Here is a 21,420-nt window from a genome sequence, read left to right on the forward strand (position 1 = left end):
GTATCCGGGAAGATGGCGGCCTCTTTTCCATTTTGGTGCGATGACCAACAAAACAATGTGTCGGTCTGTGCGAGATTTTCTCTGAGACACAGAGAAGACATTTTAATGGAGACTCCAACACATTAGTTAAGTGCCCATCCCAAAATAGTGACATCTCTGTCAACAAGATCCACAGGAGACTAGCTATGACTAGATATCAAGCATCCCTCGTTGGCCTACAACAATTACACACTTCTGAAGTTGTACACGCTTGTGTTTACCATGATAACAAAGATACGGGACAAACACACCGATACATTCTCACCTTAGTCCCACATAACCCGGAAGTACCCAGTGTCACATGGAATGTTGCTAAGTCTTGCTTGTAAATTGTTTCACCCTTTACCGTAATCTGTTTACAGTGGAATATAAATACAGTCCAATATAAGGATTAAAGGATTAAAATCTAAAGATGTCCGGCAACCGGGTATCGAGCACGGGATGTAGCTTCAGTGCGAGATAGGGGAGACTTCTGTTTTTTTATCTCCCGTAAATAAGCAGCTTCACACCGGAATTTTACATCCTATACTGTTATCGCCCGTGTCAAGACCGGACACCTTCACTTTCAAAAGAAATTGATTCTAAAACAACTAGTTACACATGGAATGGAGGTGTAGGGGCCAACAAGAGGGATTCACAAGCTACCGTCATTTGTCCTATTTATACACTGATAAAAAGATAACGGGACAATTGATAAGTTCGTTGCATTTACGAAAAATAATTTGAAATAATAAAACGGAAAGGTTAACAATATGAAACAATATCAGATTCTTTTATAATATTGGGCCTATTTAAAATAAAAGAAACAAAATATAACACAGACCCGCCGATTTATCTGCCTTTACTTGTGAATCTGATAAAAACCTGATGAAGAACTGATTACTTCGACATGCAAACAAAAACGAAATTCTAACTCAAAATCGAAAACACTCACGAGCAGCATACAACGCACGAGCAACACGTATATTTATATGGGGACAATTGAAAAAGAATAGAGAGTATAAAATCTGGGGTTCCGGATGAGTAAGCGTCTTTTGCTTATACAAAATGTAGGTCTAATCTGGGTCATACACCGAAACATAGGTCTAATCCGGGTCATACACCGAAAATAAAGGTCTAATCCGGGTCATACACCGAAAATAAAGGTCTAATCCGGGTCATACACCGAAAATAAAGGTCTAATCCGGGTCATACACCGAAAATAAAAGTCTAATCCAGGTCATACACCGAAAAGGGGAGCTGGGATAGTGATTAAGCATCTGTTTTATTTTACACAAGGAAATGGAATATTTCGAAATAAGATCATTGTCGACCATAAAACTTTCCCGTAGTCTTCATGAATTTGATTTTCCCCCGTTAGCAGGCGACATCTGTTACGTAAATCAGGATAATGAGTACAAGCCCTTGGGTATCGAATGAAATGGGGCTGGTTTGCTTAATTTTGTTACCTAAAGAAAATTTTTATTCTTGGTGGAACTTCCAACAGGCTATTGACAAACACATGTGAAAAAGTGTATTCTTCACTTGGTCGGCTTAGTTTTGTTTTCATACGATGCAGATTTCATCGAAGAGGTTATCAGAACAGGAATAAAGACATTTCAAATATTTCTTTTTCACGTCTAGTGTATGATGGTATTTTTTCTTTACCAAACAACGTATTGGCTCAGTCGATCGGATGTACCCTAAATAAAATCCAGGACACTACAGACTCCTCCATCACGTTATGAACAGAGACAACTTACCACTAAACAGTAGGATGGGCATGGCGATTTCGATTTCCATGTAGTAATTTATCCGTGTCAAGATACTAGCCTACCTGTTTTTGCGTCCAATGGTGCTCAACTGTCACTGTTAATTCGATATTTAAGTGCTTGTTCCTGATGTAACGATTTCAAAGATGGATGTCGGCTGTTAAAGCGAAAGTTTCCATGGATTGTCTCCGTTGTAACTTCCACGATTCGACGACATGACATTACCTTGAATTGACATAGTTTCAAACACAGTGATGTCGTCAATAAAGCAGAAGATGACTTACTTTCCCTTATGTATTTTGTTCTTGTTTTCATTAGAAGTAGAGTTATGATTTTGTTTCCTTGTTCCAGCGCTTATGTAAGGTACCGTACTCAACAAGAGGACTAAACGTTCCTCTTGTCATCAAGCTATCAGTACCACACGTGTATAAGAAATGACATGTTGAAATCCCAATCCAATCTTTACTTAACAATATGAATTACGTTGCAAGTAAAGAGGTTGATGACTCGAGTTCCTCTATTTCAAGTTCTACAGGGTACATCCGATCGATATGCATATGGTCAATGTGTTTTGTTATTTAAATACGATATTGCCGATATATCTATTGATGGAATTGAATGACTTTGCATGGCCCTTCAATATAATCTGCGTCATTAGAGTTTAACTCGTATTCCATAAATGTATAACTTGAATTAGAAATAAAATATGAATAGCGGATATATTGTAGTATAAGGGATCGTGTTATCTGTGAAGCGGGTGATGAAATAGCGCCCGGTTGGGAGTCCTATCATTACTGTCTGGCCTTCTCAGGTCAAATAGGGCCCAACATGTTCAAGTACTTCTGGCTAAAACAACACCTCTATTATTGTAATCACACTATACACGTTTGATAAGAGAGCTGCTGCCCGATAACCAGCCAGCACACTACCCGAGATTGGAGCAGCTGGGTGCATCAGGCGGACTTATCCTACGGTAATCATATACATCATAATTAAGCAATATTCATTTTATTTTATATCATTTAAAGTTGCTACCTGTCATGCATCAAGGTCCTCATATTTTTCTAGATTATATTACATTTTGTTTGGAGGAATACATACTCCAGGATATGTCTGTTTTAATGTTATTTGTGAGTCCCACATACTTCGCCAGTTGTAGTTCCTTATTGTACATATGATGATAGTAATACTCTTAGGTCAAACAATTGGATAATTAAATTCATTGATTTATGTTGCATGTTATTTGATAATTACAATGAAGTGGTAACGTCCTTTGACGAGTTACTTATTATCCAAGGACAATTTGGCCATTTTAATGGACTTTTAAAGTCTTTGGTGAATTACTAATTCTATAAGGACCACTTGACAATTATAATGGACTGGTAATGTACTTTGATCAATTACTTAAAACTCCAAGGACCATTTGACCATTTTAATGTACAGGTAATTTTATTTGAGGAACTACTTATACTCTTAGACTTTGGCAAGTTTACTCATAGTTTATATTTTATGTTACCTGATATAGTAACGATATTTCATTAAATATTTCATTAGATTGAAAGGCTTCCAGACCTGCTTATGGTTCCGCTATGTAGTGGAATGCTACTGTTAATTTATTCTTAACACTATCTTTATAATTAAAATGTAAATTGATTAATGTTAAGAGCTTTGACAAGACTGGTTCTTGATTTATTTTGTGAATACTTTGCTTTAATTCTTTTATATAAATTAATTAAATAAATAAATATCTTTAATGAACTTTAATAATCCGTCCAGACTAGAATTTATAATGCTCCTAATCTATATACTTGGTACTATAGCTATATCAATTGGCTGTTTATTGTTATACATCAATATATATAGGCTGAAAAAAGAAGAAAAAAGAAAAAGGTTGTAAATCTTTTTTATCTTGCTGGGTTTTTTGTTTTGTTTTTTGTATTGTTTTTCTTTTTTTTCTTTTTTCTTTTTGCAACATTCATTGTCGATATTCCAAGGAGAAAAAATAAATATTTTAAACATTGTGATAATTATTATTCCCTGTTATTATCTTAAATAACAATTAAATATCAGTCTTGACTGCATGGCTCAACATGATTTTTTGCAGGATTGTTAAAACACAAATAGATTTTCAAAATAACAAAATAACGCCAATTAGAAATATGGATTTGGACTACATCTAAACCTTTATTATTGATATGATTGAAAAGATGGATTTTGTCATCAGATTTCAATTGTTATCCTAGGAAAACGACCCTATGTAAAAATGCTGAGCCCAAATGCAGAAGCGTTTCAGATAGAAAATTTACTAGGCCTAAAAACCACAGACAGGACAGAAGAGGAAATAGTTACAGGAGACACGGTGAGGAACATATGTCTTTCGTCCAGTGGCGGCATACAGTGTATTCACCCGGCCAGACTGACAGCTCATGGTAAGGCTCTCTTTAACGGAATCATTTGTTATATTCTAATGGTGGTAACTGAGTAAATGTACAATGTACAATTATTCAATAATGAAGCTGCTTTAATGTATAAACATTTTTGTCGTCATATCGAACTGGTTTCTAATTTTCGAAACTCCTCGAGTGATAATTAATGTCTTCAATAGAAATATACATATACATAAGAAATAATAGCAATGTGATAGATATCTAACAACATTGTGTGATAGACATATAACAAATTGTTGTGATAGATATATAACAAAATGTTTTGATAGATATATAACAAAATGGCGTGATAGATATATAACAAAATGGTGTGATTGATATATAACAATATGTTATGATATAGATCTTAAAAGATGCTGTGATAGATATATAAAAAAAATGGTGTGATAGATATATAACAAAATGTTGTGATAGATATAAAACTAAATTGTGTGATAGATAAATAACAAAATGTTGTGATAGATATATAACAAAATGTTGTGATAGATATATAACAAAATGTTGTGATAGATATATAACAACATTGTGTGATAGATATATAACAAAATGTTGTGATAGATATATAACAAAATGTTGTGATAGATATATAACAAAATGTTGTGATAGATATAAAACTAAATTGTGTGATAGATATATAACAAAATGATGTGATAGATATAAAACAAAATGGTGTGATAGATATATAACAAAATGTTGTGAAAGATATATAACAAAATGTTGTGATAGATATATAACAAAATGGTGTGATAGATATATAACAAAATATTGTGATATATATGTAACAAAATGTTGATAGATATATAACAAAATGTTTTGATAGATATATAAAAAAAATGTTGTGATAGATATATAACAAAATGGTGTGATAGATATATAACAAAATGGTGTGATAGATATATAACAAAATGGTGTGATAGGTATATAACAAAATGGTGTGATAGATATATAACAAAATGGTGTGATTGATATATAACAAAATGGTGTGATAGATATATAAAAAAATGGTATGAAAGATTTATAACAAAATGTTGATAGATATATAACAAAATGTTTTGATAAATATATAACAAAATGATGTGATAGATATATAACAAAATGATGTGATAGATATATAACAAAATGGTGTGATAGGTATATAACAAAATGGTGTGATAGATATATAACAAAATGTTTTGATAGATATATAACAAAATGATGTGATAGATATATAACAAAATGGTGTGATAGGTATATAACAAAATGTTGTGATAGATATATAACAAATGGTGTGATAGATATATAACAAAATGTGTGATAGATATGTAACAAAATGGTGTGATAGATATGTAACAAAATGGTGTGATAGATATATAACAAAATGTTGTGATTGATATATAACAAAATTGTTGTGATTGATATATACAAAAAAAAATATAACAAAATTATTTGATAGACATAACAAAATTGTGTGATATATATCTTACAAGATGCTGTGATAGATATGTAATAATTAAGGTGTGACAGATATATTACAAAAAAAGGTGTGATAGAGATATAAAACAAAATGGTATGATAGATATTTAACAAAATGGTGTGATAGATATATAACAAGGTGTGATACATATATATAACAAAATGGTGTGATAGATATATAACAAAATGGTGTGATAGATATATAACAAAATTGTGTGATAGATATATAACAAGGTGTGATACATATATATAACAAAATGGTGTGATAGATATATAACAAAATGGTGTGATAGATATATAACAAAATTGTGTGATAGATATATAACAAAATGTTGTGATTGATATATAACAAAATGTTGTGATTGATATATAACAAAATGTTGATAGCTATATAACAAGGTGTGATAGATATATGACAAAATGGCATGATAGATAGTTAACAAAATGGTGTGATAGATGTATGATAGAGACATAATACAGTTATTTTGTCCTGTAATGCCTTGTCATTGATGTTAAGGACAATACATGTGAAATCCAGGAGGGAAGTCAGGAAATGTAAAAATGGGTTTAACAAGTGTCAAAATTGGTGTAACAAATGTGAAAATGGGTCTAGCAAGTGTAAAAAATAGGTTTCACAAATGAAAAAATGGGTCTTGCAAATATGAGTTTATTATACAAATAGGTGTTACAGACATAAAATGGATCTATGGGTCTAACAAATGTAAAAATGGTTCTAACAGATATAAAAATGGGTCTAACAAATGTAAAAATGGGTTTAACAAGTGTCAAAATTGGTGTAACAAATAAAAAAATGGGTTTAACAAGTGTCAAAATTGGTGTAACAAATAAAAAAATGGGTTTAACAAGTGTCAAAATTGGTGTAACAAATGTGAAAATAGGTTTAACAAGTGTCAAAATTGGTGTAACAAATGAAAAAATGGTTCTAACTAATATAGAACTTGGTCTAACAAATGTAAAAATGGTTCTAACAGCATAAAAATGGGCCTAACAAATGTAAAAATGGGTCACTTATCCTCTTATATTAAGTTCGAGGGTACTGAATTCCACGGGGCCTATATTTCGCGGTTATCCTAGACAGACCCAGTTCGTATTTAATTTAGCACCTTGTAGATATTAGTAAATGTGTTAGCTCATTTTTTATATATAAATATTCGTTTGGCTTTTATTTTCGTGCTGTATCTAATGACAGCGAATTTAGTGAAATTCAATATCCGCAAATATTACTATACAATACAATGTTTCTGTAGTTTAAATACTGTATGAAAAACGGAAACATTTTTTTTGTATATGAATTAGATAAAGTACCGTATGAAAGCTGAAATATGTGTCTTTATAGAAGTTATAGTAACTGGTATTATTAAATATTGAAAAAAAAAAATTAATACCAGTACAATTTAGTGGATTTATTGTTTAGAGATATGAAGAATATGAAATATGAGAGAAGATTGAATTTCCCACTACAAATGTTTCCTCTGCATTCTCGTATCATTTGATCCGATAGTCATTTCGATACTGTAGGTATAGTATAATAAGTTGTGATATGAAGTTGAGGACGATATGTGATTTCCATGTGAATGTGATATTCCCATGGCCTGTGTCATGATCTGTAATCATAACGAATATCTATATTGACTGATGAAACACTAGATATTGCTATCAGATTGATCTACGGAGAGGATAGGTACCCGCTAACGAGTAAACAAATACCTCTTTGATGTATGTACTGTACGTATATCAGTATATTACAGTGGGGTATAGATAGGGATAGGATGTATCATAAACCGAGATACAAGTATTACAATGTTAACACGACCATGAAAAAGACATCATGCTGAGGACAATGAATTTTTTATGAGATTTTGATTAATGGATGTATATGTTAAAATTCAAAATCTGAAGAAAAAAATCTTCTTGAAACGTAGTATAAACAAAGAAGCTTAATAGGCTTGTATCTGTCGTTTATACTGATCATAAATCTTATACCAAGGACATTTAAACTAGAACAAGGTCAAATTAGTATCAATGACTCGTAGTAACGCAGAGATTTATTTAAAAATTAAAGATAATTAAAAAAAACCAATATATTAACAGATTTTATGGTAGGCCAAGTTGTCATTTTTCGTGGAGCAATGTTGATCCAGTATTTTACCAAATTATGTAAGATATGTTTATAAGATTTCTTATATGTTTATAACATGTCTTATTTAAAGTTTATGAGCTATATAATGTAATATATAAGATATCTCATAAAAAATAAGATATCATCTCATAACCTTTCCTTTATAAGATATCTCATATAATATATAAGATATCTCATATAATATATAAGATATCTCATATAATATATAAGATATCATTTATATTAAATAAGATATCTTATATAATATATACGATATTTTATATATTGTATAAGATATATTATAAACTTTTCTTTACGAGATATCTTATATATTATTATATAAGATATCTCATTAAAGATATAAGATATCGTGTAAAGAAAAGGTATGAGATATCTTATAAAGAACGAGACTCTCGCGAGACCGGCAAAAAATGAAAGTCCGAAAATGACCTGTAAGGTCATTTCTGTTTTTTGTTGGAAGGCCAGAGGTATGGCTAAAAGAGTGGCTGAGACGGCGGCAGCCGCAAACAACTGAATAAAATGATAACCTATCATGAAAGTGACAATTTTAAATCTGTATCAAACCATTGTATGAAGTTTCAGTCAGCTTCTGGCATGTGTTCCGATCAGATTTTCTCGATTACGTCATCGAGTGGAGGAGGATTCCTTATCTTCATATTCAAATCTTGTTCTTTATAAGATATCTTATAAACGAATTATATAAGAGATCTGATATAATTTTCTTTATAAGATATCTGATATAATATGTAAGATATATGATATAATATATAAGATATCTTAAAAGATATAAAAGATACCTCTTTTTTTTATAAGATATCATATCTTTTATGAGATAGTTTATATATCATATGAGATATCTTATATCTTTTATGAAATATATCTTATATGATTTGGAAAATTCCTAGATCAACGTTGCTCCGTGAATAAATGACAACTTGGCTGCTTGCCATAATATTTGATCGCTTCACCCCGACACGATGAAAGTGAAGTAAAAAAAAATTAGCTGAACAATGTCGATGAAATAGTTTTTCAGTGTCATTTTGTCAACATGTGTATACCTAAACCGCATTAACTCACAATTACTCTCAATAATACAGAGGCCGACCAGTACAAATGTGATGTACGCGTGTCCATGTTCTGTCCGTTGGCCCTCTTGACCAATGACCACTACGGTTATCTACTGTTATCTACTGCTGGCTATCAGTCCAGTGATCAGAATCCCGCACTCTTTCGCCACAGCTCTGTTGTCACCTTACATTAAATATATAGGGGTATGAACAAGCTGAACATGCTCTTACACAACAGTCTAAGGCTGATTCTATATCAAAACAAGAGATTATCACGTGTAATTTTTCACTCATTATTCTTGCGTTATCTGTTTGTTTTCCTGTGAGAACTGTCATTCAATCGTACGACAATGGACAATCGTCACCAGATAAGAATAGGCATCTTCACACGAGATAAGCATGGGCATCTTCACACGAGATAAGCGTTTCCGGGGGATCACGCGATTGTAGCCTGATACGGACATGCGCACTCGTCATTCATAAATTCGTATCTAACTATAATTACCATTATTATCATTTTTGAAAGTAAGAACAGAACTATAGAAAAGAGCAAATATGTGAATATTAATGGTTTTAAGTCTTTTTCACATCAATTTAAATTAAGATGCTTGAAAAACAAAATACGGTCTCAAGTTTTATTTCATCCATCAAACCAGTTATATAATTACGAGTGTGTAAAACCGGTTCATATAGGTACGTAATATCGTTAGTGTATTGTGAAGTATAGTGAAACTGATATGTACATGATGATTACATTGCACAATCTTTAATAATCAGATTGACCTACATACGAGATAACTTTATCTGTATGGCCTAGTTATCATGGAAAATAAACAAAAACACCAACCTGTGAAATATTATACCTATACATTGATATACAACAGTGTTTTCTATTGTTAGGACGCTAGCACATTGTCGTTGCCCCAATAATCCCAGAAGTTGCATTTAATTACTCAACAGCATAGAGACGTGTACACGAAATTGTCATTAATTCAAACGCGATAAAAATGAGTGTCCTATAAAAACTAATGTCCTATAAAAATGAATGTCATATAAAAACGAGTGTTCTATAAAAATAAGTTCCCTATAAAAATTAGTGTTCTATAAATACCAGTGTCCTATAAAAATTAGACGAGTGTCCTATAAAAATGTGTGTCCTATAAAAATGAGACGAGTGTCCTATAAAAATGAGACGAGTGTCCTATAAAAATGAGACGAGTGTCCTATAGAAATCAGACGAGTGTCCTATAGAAATGAAACGAGTGTCCTATAAAAAGCAGACGAGTGTCCTTTAAAAGTCAGACGAGTGTCCTATAAAATTCAGACGAGTGTCCTATAAAAATGAGACGAGTGTCCTATAAAAATCAGACGAGTGTCCTTTAGAAATGAGACGAGTGTCCTATAAAAATTAGACGAGTGTCCTATAAAAATGAGACGAGTGTCCTATAAAAATCAGACGAGTGTCCTATAGAAATGAGACGAGTGTCCTATAAAAATGAGACGAGTGTCCTATAGAAATGAGACGAGTGTCCTATAGAAATGAGACGAGTGTCCTATAAAAATGAGACGAGTGTCCTATAAAAATTAGACGAGTGTCCTATAAAATGAGACGAGTGTCCTATAAAAATGAGACGAGTGTCCTATAAAAATGTGTGTCCTATAAAAATGAGACGAGTGTCCTATAAAAATGAGACGAGTGTCCTATAAAAATGTGTGTCCTATAAAAATGAGACGAGTGTCCTATAAAAATGAGACGAGTGTCCTATAAAAATGAGACGAGTGTCCTATAAAAATGAGACGAGTGTCCTATAGAAATGAGACGAGTGTCCTATAGAAATGAGACGAGTGTCCTATAGAAATCAGACGAGTGTCCTATAGAAATGAGACGAGTGTCCTATAAAAATGAGACGAGTGTCCTATAAAAATCAGACGAGTGTCCTATAGAAATGATACGAGTGTCCTATAAAAATGTGTGTCCTATGGAAATGAGACGAGTGTCCTATAGAAATGAGTGTCTTCCGCTTCATCGACAACACCCGCAGTGTACAACACGATATCACGTTAGTGAAATGAGAATCAAGATAATCTTATTAGGGATACCAAGGAGCGCAAAACACGTTCACACTGCACAAGTTTAATGACGATGTCTACCATATATCTTTCATAGGGTCCTGTTCAGTTACAACGGGTTTTGCTCCTGTCAGCTGTTTACATCTGTCACAGAAATGGTGATAAAGGAATATCACCTGTGATATATAAAGACTGTTAATTGGGGAAACAGGGATATAACTATCTAGAAATGGAATTCTACGATATAAAAATTGAAGTCATATGTCCATGTAGGTTACATTACGGTAAAGATCAAGTGCGATGTGAATGTCTGTGGTGTCCTCGTCTATAATATTAGATCTACTATAGACAACACATCATCAATATACCTCAGGTGGAACTGAAGGACTGGGGACAAGTCGATCAAGATATGGGCATAATTTGTTCCAATGGGCATGGCTCTTCGAAAATTTCCCCACTCGAATTCATCATCGGCACATTTTTTCTCTCATCCCTATCGGTATCATACTGGTCTTTCCAGGTAAATACACCCATGCTTGCTGTGTGTGTATTTCCTCGCTTCTGGTGTAGGATAGCCACGCGCGCGCAATGATACAAAAGTAGGTCGCCGGTACTTTAAATCTCTCCATGATTTAAACATTTCAACAATACATTGAATTAAGATATGTAATCAGATAATAATTTTTTTTATTTATGATATAAATTATGTAAAAAAACACGTTGTTTTATTGTTTTTTATTAATAAAACATGGAACTATATTTTCACGCGAAAGGACACACTAGCTTGGCCGACATTAAGTGATTTGGCTTCGCTTGCAATGACAGGGCTGCTGAAACAACGTTAGACTGTGGAAATGAATGGTTTCCTTCGTTTTTAGAACAGCAAACAGTGTTTGCATATATGGGGTATGGTAAATCGATTGGCGCTGTTCTTTTTTTATTATATGCAGTAGAAAAAAAGTTTGGATTGAGAAAAAATGGCGTCTATCTGAGAAAGCTATCGACAGATAGTGCCTATTTTGCATATTTTAGGTTGGGGAATGAGAGAAAAATACTCAATCATATGTGGTTCATGTAGGATAGGGATATTTCACCCTCTGGGTCACAAAATGTGGTAAAACCCTCGGCGGAGCCTCGGGTTTTACCACATTTTGTGACCCCTCGGGTGGAATATCCCTATCCTACATGACCACATATGATAGAGTCTTATAATCTTTGCCTTTATCGTATGTAGATGTATCATGTAATACGCTACACTTAAGCATTATATCATCCTTTGCTTTTTCTGAGGAAAACATCTCTTGTAACAAGGTGTTTCTACAGTTTAAATTGGGGCATGACATTGTAACAGATAGGGAAATAAATGTTATGGTGTGTATTTTCAAAAACATATCTTTTAAGATAGATTGACAAGTTTAGAGTCTCCAAAAACCACACTCAATAGATTTTTCTTCTTGGGTTACAGTAGCCCGATACGTGAGGTATGTTACCATTTGAAATACATTATAATTATAAACATACATCTACATATGTTTTCGCAAATCTTTCGTCCACAGAATTGTCGGGTAGAGGTGAGATCAGTGTAGAACTGTGTCACAGTGACCTGTGGCACGCCTTCCACAACCTAGGGACAGAGATGATCATCACAAAAACAGGCAGGTAAGTCACCACTAGGGACAGAGATGATCATCACAAAAACAGGCAGGTAAGTCACCACTAGGGACAGAGATGATCATCACAAAAACAGGCAGGTAAGTCACCACTAGGGACAGAGATGATCATCACAAAAACAGGCAGGTAAGTCACCACTAGGGACAGAGATGATCATCACAAAAACAGGCAGGTAAGTCACCACTGACACTAGAGCCTCTGTATGTAAGTCACCACTGACACACGAGCCTCTATAATGTTATACACGTCATTGATAATGTCACTCTATACTTTGATGTTGAGCAAAACGTATCACAAAAAGAATTGTTACGTTTTCATATGATTAATAATCCGAGGAAACTAAATGTTTCTCTTCCGTTTTTATCGTTTTATTTGTTACTTTTTTCCTTAATACAGACGAATGTTTCTCTTCCGTATTTATCGTTTTATTTGTTACTTTTTTCCTTAATACAGACGAATGTTTCCCTTCCGTATTTATCGTTTTATTTGTTACTTTTTCCCTTAAATTCAGACGAATGTTTCCCTTCCGTTTTTATCGTTTTATTTGTTACTTTTTTCCTTGAATTCAGACGAATGTTTCTCTTCCGTATTTATCGTTTTATTTGTTACTTTTTTCCTTAATACAGACGAATGTTTCTCTTCCGTATTTATCGTTTTATTTGTTACTTTTTTCCTTAATACAGACGAATGTTTCTCTTCCGTTTTTATCGTTTTATTTGTTACTTTTTTCCTTAATACAGACGAATGTTTCTCTTCCGTTTTTATCGTTTTATTTGTTACTTTTTTCCTAATACAGACGAATGTTTCTCCTCCGTATTTATCGTTTTATTTGTTACTTTTTTCCTTAATACAGACGAATGTTTCCCGCCATCCGAGTTAGAATTCAAGGTCTAGAATCTAACAAACGGTACAAAGTGTATCTAGATTTTCAGCAACAGGATAAACACAAGTACAGATACGTATACCACAGGTAAGCTGATCAGTCAGACAGGTATACCACAGGTAATCCGCTCTGTCAGACAGATATATCACAGGTAATCCGCTCTGTCAGACAGGTATATCACAGGTAGTCTGTTCAAACAGATATATCACAGGTAATTTGTTCAGACAGGTATATCACAGACCATCTGTTTAGACAGGTATCTCACACGTAACCCGCTCAGTTAGAAGGGTGTATCACAGGTCATCCGCTCAGACAGACAGGAATATCACAAGTAATCTGTTTAGACAGGTATACCACAGGTTAATCTGCTTGGTAAGACATGTATCATGTGCTATCTGCTCAGTCAGACAGGTATATCACAGGTAATTTGTTCAGACAGGTATATCACCGGTAATATTTTTAGACAGGTGTATCACAGGTAATCTGCTCAGACCGGTGTATCACAGGTAATCTGCTCAGACAGGTTTGTCACGGGTAATTTACTTAGACATTTGTACAAAAGGTACACTAGTAATTAGCATTAATAGGTGTTCAATATTAATTATAATTATAATTACTTTCTGACATTAAGATTATATTTACACTTGGGCTTTTAGTGAGGGTAATACCATTATAGTATTAGTGGTAGAAGAATCATCCAACTTCTCTATGTAATAACCGCCATCAAACCACGCATTCCTTGTGACTTTCAGTTCAAAGTGGATGGTATCAGGTTCCGGGGAGACGATGGTCCCGAATCAAGTCCATCATCATCCCGACTCTCCATTAGAAGCTTCTCATCTGACGTCACAGGTCGTCTCTTTCGAACGTATCAAGCTGACTAACAGTGATAAAACGAGAGCGGGGCAGGTACATTATGTATGCCAAGCAACGTCCAATATCATTTTGTATAATCTATACATTTTTTTAATTACCAACATAATGTCAAGGAGAGCTATGTGCTAAAAGACGGGGGGTATTGTCAATTATCAAACTCCTACAGAAAGGGGCAATATGTATGTACAAGGACATCATCGTGAATCTGCGTGAAATATCGGGAAAGTATTTCAGGACAATATAATAAGATTTAGTTGGAGATGATCACCAATTAATTGACTAACTGCGTGGAATGTCACTTATGGTTCAAATCAATTGAGAAGCGACGATTGCATCGTGTTTTTTTTTCCTCCAGGAATCTTCAATGTCAATTCATTTCCTTAGGGAACCATACGTATCGATTTCTATTCCTTCACGTATCCCTAGTGTCGTGATGTCTCCTCCACGTATCCCTAGTGTCGTGATGTCTCCTTCACGTATCCCTAGTGTCGTGATGTCTCCTTCACGTATCCCTAGTGTCGTGATGATTCCTTCACGTATCCCTAGTGTCGTGATGTTTCCTTCACGTATCCCTAGTGTCGTGATGTCTCCTTCACGTATCCCTAGTGTCGTGATGTCTCCTTCACGTATCCCTAGTGTCGTGATGATTCCTTCACGTATCCCTAGTGTCGTGATGTCTCCTTCACGTATCCCTAGTGTCGTGATGTTTCCTTCACGTATCCCTAGTGTCGTGATGTCTCCTTCGGGTATCCCTAGTGTCGTGATGATTCCTTCACGTATCCCTAGTGTCGTGATGATTCCTTCACGTATCCCTAGTGTCGTGGTGTCTCCTTCACGTATCCCTAGTGTCGTGATGTTTCCTTCACGTATCCCTAGTGTCGTGATGTCTCCTTCGGGTATCCCTAGTGTCGTGATGATTCCTTCACGTATCCCTAGTGTCGTGATGTATCCTTCACGTATCCCTAGTGTCGTGATGTCTCCTTCACGTATCCCTAGTGTCGTGATGTATCCTTCACGTATCCCTTGTGTCGTGATGTTTCCTTCACGTATCCCTAGTGTCGTGATGTCTCCTTCACGTATCCCTAGTGTCGTGATGTCTCCTTCACGTATCCCTAGTGTCGTGATGTATCCTTCACGTATCCCTTGTGTCGTGATGTTTCCTTCACGTATCCCTAGTGTCGTGATGTCTCCTTCGGGTATCCCTAGTGTCGTGATGTCTCCTTCGGGTATCCCTAGTGTCGTGATGTCTCCTTCACGTATCCCTAGTGTCGTGATGTTTCCTTCACGTATCCCTAGTGTCGTGATGTATCCTTCACGTATCCCTAGTGTCGTGATGTTTCCTTCACGTATCCCTAGTGTCGTGATGTCTCCTTCGGGTATCCCTAGTGTCGTGATGTCTCCTTTGGGTATCCTTAGTGTCGTGATGTCTCCTTCGGGTATCCTTAGTGTCGTAATATTTCCTTTGGATATCCTTAGTGTCAATTTCTTTCCATCGGATGCTCTTATTGTAATGTTTCCCCTTCAGATATTCTTTGTGTCAATTTCTTTTTCTTCAGAAATCATTGGTGTCAATGTCTTTCCTTCATATATCCTTATTGTCAATTTCCTTCCTTCATATATCCCCAGTGTCAATTTCTTTCCTTCGTATATCCTTATTGTCAATTTCTTTCCTTCATATATCCTCAGTGTCAATTTCTTTCTTTCAGATATCTTTAGTGTCAATGCAAAAATTTATTCCACGAATACATGTGGAGAGTGTGCTTATGGATCAAACAGACGACCCGAATGGGAAACATTTCGTGGCCATCTTTCCACAAACATCGTTTATAGCAGTAACAGCTTACCAAAACCAAGAGGTGAGTACATCGATTCATTAGTGTTCTACATTAAAGAGATGAGTACATCGAGTCATAAGTGTTCTACATATTATGGTTATAAGGCGTTAAAGAGAAGGTAGATACGTGCATGGCTTCCTAACAGATTGTTGTTTTAATGTTCTCACTTCATAGTTCTTGGTGGGAAAGCATAATTATTGTTATAAGGTTTACAATGTTGAACCTGGTCCCTGATGGCGAGTAAGCATTATTTTTATTATCAATTTTATGCTTTTATCAATACAAAAATACACGAGATAGAAATTACGAAAAGGACAACTGAATTCCGCGCTATCACTACAAAGATAAATGTAGATAGGCGTTAGACAGATGTCGGCAGTAATAGCCCAGTGTAAATTTGAAGAGCCCTTCTACTATCGGCTATCTCTTTGTACTCACAGCGCTACTTTTTTCCTGATAGCCCTCAGATTACAGTGATGCAATATTTTATTTTTATTAGCGCTTATACCATATTAAGTATGCATGACTTTATCTGAAAAATGGAACAGGAAATTACATTGAAATTACCAACCTATCAATGTTATCATGAAAAAAATCTGAAAACAAAACAGGAAATCAAATTGAAGTTACCAAACTATCAATGTCATATCACGTAAAAATCTGTTAACATGAAACAGGAAATTACATAAAGGATCGCGTGATCATAATTCTTACAGATAACCAGGCTCAAGATTGCAAGAAACCCATTCGCTAAAGGATTTCGTGAAGCCGGTAAAAATAGGTTGGTATTGTATACATATACTTGTCTTCTGAATAATTTAGAGAATAGATATTTTCGATCACATATCTTGTGATAATAGTGATGTAGTACACGAAAGGTCCCGATAATTGATACATTTAGCGGTGTTTCGTTGTCATCCATAGCCTTATGAATGCCATACAGAAGTAATAAACGACAACAAGTCTAAAGTAAATTCGTGTATTTCTTTGATATATTGATAAGTAGAAGAGCCATATTTCATCCTGGACATGTATAGTGAATTCTGATCCATTATAGATAGGTGACACAGTTCTAGTCCGTCCATACCCTATAACGGTACACGATTGTTCTGACAACCATAGAAGTATAGCCACACTTAATCGTTACCTCACAGACCATTTCATCCATTCCAGAAGTTCATTAGAAGCTATGATGGAATCCTACGGTCTACAGGTGGACGGTTCGGGTTCGTTTGACATGAATTCCTTGTTGGGGCGGAGAATGCTGAAACGAAGTGCTCACGAGAGAGGTAATACACTTATTAATACAAAAATACACAGTGTAAACTATTTACCATACGGTACATGTTTTATCATCTTTTCATGAGCATTTGTACTCGATAACAATTAGCATATAGTTCTTTTATTTTAGCACTTTAAAACTAACTAATCCTAAACCAGATGACATTTAAGTGATCGATAGACAAAAACAACTATTTCATTACCTAGGAAGCGTCATTCAATCTGGAACAAAATAGCGTCGGGAGCTTGGGTAGATTATATATTGGCAGGTACCAGTGAATTGTCTCTCGACGCAGCACAAGGGGATCCTTGTTCCCAATATATCACCAAAATCTAACTTCGCCGTCCTATTGAACACACAAGATATACACTCATTTTAATTGGAATTCGGAGTCGTGGTCTCCATCCGAAAAGTCCCCCGAATCGCCCTGTAGATCCATCTCTGTGATCATTAGATATTGTCTGTCCGCTAATGTCTTACAGACCTTCAATCTACCGTATCTTTTTGTCAAGTTGTCATTTATTCGCGGAACAATGTTGATCCAGTATTTTACCAAATTATATAAGATATCTTATATATTATTTGAGATATATTATATGTTTATAAGATATATGATATCATAAATAAGATATTTCATAAAAGATATCTTATATCTTTTATACGATATTATTATATAATTCATATTATATATTAATCTTATATAATTTGGTAAACTCCTGGATCAACGTTGCTCCGTGAATAAATGACAACTTGGCTTGTCATACATTTGAAATATATGATGGAATATTAGGGACAAAGCCAGTCCAATCACCCATGTTAACTCTCCATGTTCACAGGGAATTCCAGAGTATGTCTCACTTGGAATCATTTAAACACGGTCTAGAGTAAACATTTTCATTTCTTTTTTAATTCCCATGAATCTGCTCTCCCCTTTAAATGTGCAATATTTATCCTCATAGTAAATCCATGTAATGTTCAGTATTAGAGATTAATCCATGTAGTAAATACATTTATATGTTCAGTATTAGAGATTAATCCATGTAGTAAATACATTTATATGTTCAGTATTAGAGATTAATCCATGTAGTAAATCCTTGTATATGTTCAGTATAAGAGATTAATCCATGTAGTAAATCCATATATATTTTTTTCCGTATGAGACATTAATCCATGTAGTAAATCCATATATATGTTCAGTATGAGACATTAATCCATGTAGTAAATCCATATATATGTTCCGTATGAGAGATTAATCCTCATAGTAAATCCATGTATATGTTCAGTATTAGAGATTAATCTTCATAGTAAATCCATGTATATATGTTCAGTATTAGATATTAATCATCATAGTAAATCCGTATATATGTTCAGTATTAGATATTAATCATCATAGTAAATCCGTATATATGTTCAGTATGTTAGATTAATCCCATAGAAAATCCATGTGTGTGTTTTATGTTATATTTTATGGTATTAATTGTAGAAAGAAAGATTCAATGCGAAATACGTCAATTTGCCAAACACTATTGTTTATGAGACAATGTTGTTCACCAACATATTGAAATCAGTCCAACTAATGGTAATATAAGAATAAGGTAACACAAGGGACACAACTCCTATCGTATACCTTTTATTGTTGTCATTTACTATCTTCAGTGTTCTAGTGAAGGTATTATAAAGCATCATGATCAAAAATTTAGTAAACAAATGTAGGCCTGTATCGATCAATAGTTATTCTCGCATAAGGTCAGCTCAAGGTCAGCTCCTCTCATTTATGTCGTCCAGGTCGGAACTCCACATGGCCAAGGCAAAAATAAGATTTCCTTTCTTTAATTTCAGAAACTATTTCTTCTCTGGTAGATGTTTGTGAGTCTCCGATTTCAAGTTCTTCTCCACTCCTTACATTTTATGTTTTTATACCTCTTTTCTTCTATTTGTCTGCCCGTTAGAATATTTGTTTCGACGATCACTCTGCGTGGAGGACAAAACCACATCATATCTGATTTTGATAAAATTTCATATTTATTTGAATCAGAATCCAGGCATCTAATGCAGAAATGGTTGTGGCATCGATCTCTATGACCTTTTTTAGAGCATATCTTGCAGGTATACTGTTCCTCCATCCAAGCACAGGACCACGTCATTATCGTATCGTAAACACTTGATATGTCTGTTTACTCATAACCTACAATACGTTATGAGTCGTAGGGTAAACAGACATATCAAGTGTTTACAAAACGATACGATAGTGACGTGGCCCTGTGATCCAAGCGTCCTTGGTCCGAGTTGGATACCATCTGGGAAGCCGATTTCTTGCTGCGTCTTGAACTTCCGGTTTTGCCTTTTGTCATTCTCTCCATTATTTCAGGAATAATTTTGCATCTGACTACTCACACTGGATTCAGTAGGCTCTCCTCGTCAATTTCAAATTACATGTGTCGATGTGTTTACCCTTTTATGTTGAAACAAAAATCACTCCATTATCTCAGTAATTCATGTCATCTATAGTATCATTTGTTGATCAACCAGAGAATGCTGTCATCTCATTATAGCCATTTCTTCACTCATATTTGTCCATTTTAGACGAGACGTACACTACTAAGTCCGAGGGAGAATGTACGAGTTCCATCCATGGTCTCTACCCCTACACATCATATATACCGCGGCCAACACCCGTAATCAACATGGATTCATCTTTGACGTTGCCAGGTTATAATATCAAGGTCGAGGCTCCTGACATGTACTCATCAGATACTTTTATTTGTCATCAAACAGACGAGTCATGTATGTGTCATCGACATATGTTAACTCACCTGGATCAGTGGAAGTCATGTGTGTCTTGATTGTGTCTGATGATCACCCAACACATCCAACTACATGGCGCATTGTACTTATGACAAGCCATTGTACATGCCACACTACCGTTGTTTAGGTACGATCGTGAGATACGTACTAATGTGCTACATCACTGCCCTGGTGTTTATTAATATGCTATCGTCATTCCTTATGACCATGGTTACTACCCTGGTGATGAACCTGAACGTGTTACGAAGTGGTCCTGAACTTTACTAACATCATTTGAACTAACCTGGTTATGACGTCGTATATAACTAGCTTGGCCTAAGTTTCGTGAACGTTAAATCATTAACTTCAGTTTGTCCATTAGAAAACATTAGAAAAGGGAAAATATTTAAAGTGGTGCTTTCCTATTGTTTTTTTTAATGTGAATTTTCCTTAAATAAGGAACGTCTGTGAAACGAGGGTCATGTTATGTAATCCTGGTAATTACATGTAGTTAACTATTGTGTTACTTGGTAATTACTTAAGCATTGAACTGTTTTTGTATGGTATTTATGATCTATTTGAACGACAGAGCTTTGCAAGCAAACAACATAATGCGCGCTAGCGCATTATGATTTGTTTGCTTGCAAAGCTCTGTCGTTCAAATAGATCATAAATACCATACAAAAACAGTTCAATGCTTATACACATGTATTTACATTTCCAACGATTTGAATTTTTTTCCTTTGACAGATCATATTTAAAAAATTCATAATTCCCGCGTTACCGACAGGCAACACAAATTTTAGTCGTTAACTGGAACAGCCTTCATGTCTCGTTCAGATTGGCAAACAAAATCGGCAACAAAATAGTGCTTGAAAAAAAAACCCAACAATTTATTATATTATACATTTATTACAAACAAAGTATATGCATGTTTTCTCATAATAAATTATTTGACAAAAATATGTATTTTTGCTCAAATTTATCTATAACAATGCTTTCAGTATATTGGCCCGGAACAAAATATTGCGCAGGTCTGTGTTGTATTACTACGCTGATACTGTCGCGTGATGCATGGCACATAAACAAACATCAACGACAC

At 34.5% G+C, this 21,420-nt stretch overlaps 1 protein-coding gene across 1 annotated transcript; it reads left to right on the top strand.

Moving 5' to 3' along the window:
- The first annotated feature begins 2,717 nt into the window (after positions 1 to 2,717).
- On the top strand, positions 2,718 to 20,939 carry LOC117328180 (T-box transcription factor TBX18-like). Its single transcript, XM_033885594.1, has 9 exons — positions 2,718 to 2,763; positions 4,034 to 4,219; positions 12,544 to 12,646; positions 13,512 to 13,628; positions 14,294 to 14,450; positions 16,124 to 16,273; positions 16,969 to 17,033; positions 17,426 to 17,541; positions 20,118 to 20,939. The coding sequence occupies exons 2-9, from the start codon at positions 4,054 to 4,056 to the stop codon at positions 20,375 to 20,377; spliced, it is 1,134 nt and encodes a 377-aa protein (XP_033741485.1). The 5' UTR covers positions 2,718 to 2,763; positions 4,034 to 4,053; the 3' UTR covers positions 20,378 to 20,939.
- The last annotated feature ends 481 nt before the right edge of the window (positions 20,940 to 21,420 follow it).

This window comes from Pecten maximus, chromosome 5 (assembly GCF_902652985.1).
Source record: "Pecten maximus chromosome 5, xPecMax1.1, whole genome shotgun sequence".
Lineage (NCBI taxonomy): Eukaryota > Metazoa > Mollusca > Bivalvia > Pectinida > Pectinidae > Pecten > Pecten maximus.

Excerpts from the sequence above, each read along its gene's own strand:
- LOC117328180 (XM_033885594.1), top strand. The coding sequence starts at position 4,054 with ATGCTGAGCCCAAATGCAGAAGCGTTTCAGATAGAAAATTTACTAGGC. Across the intron at positions 13,629-14,293 it reads TACAGATACGTATACCACAG|TTCAAAGTGGATGGTATCAG; the intron begins GTAAGCTGATCA and ends TGTGACTTTCAG. Across the intron at positions 16,274-16,968 it reads CAGCTTACCAAAACCAAGAG|ATAACCAGGCTCAAGATTGC; the intron begins GTGAGTACATCG and ends TAATTCTTACAG.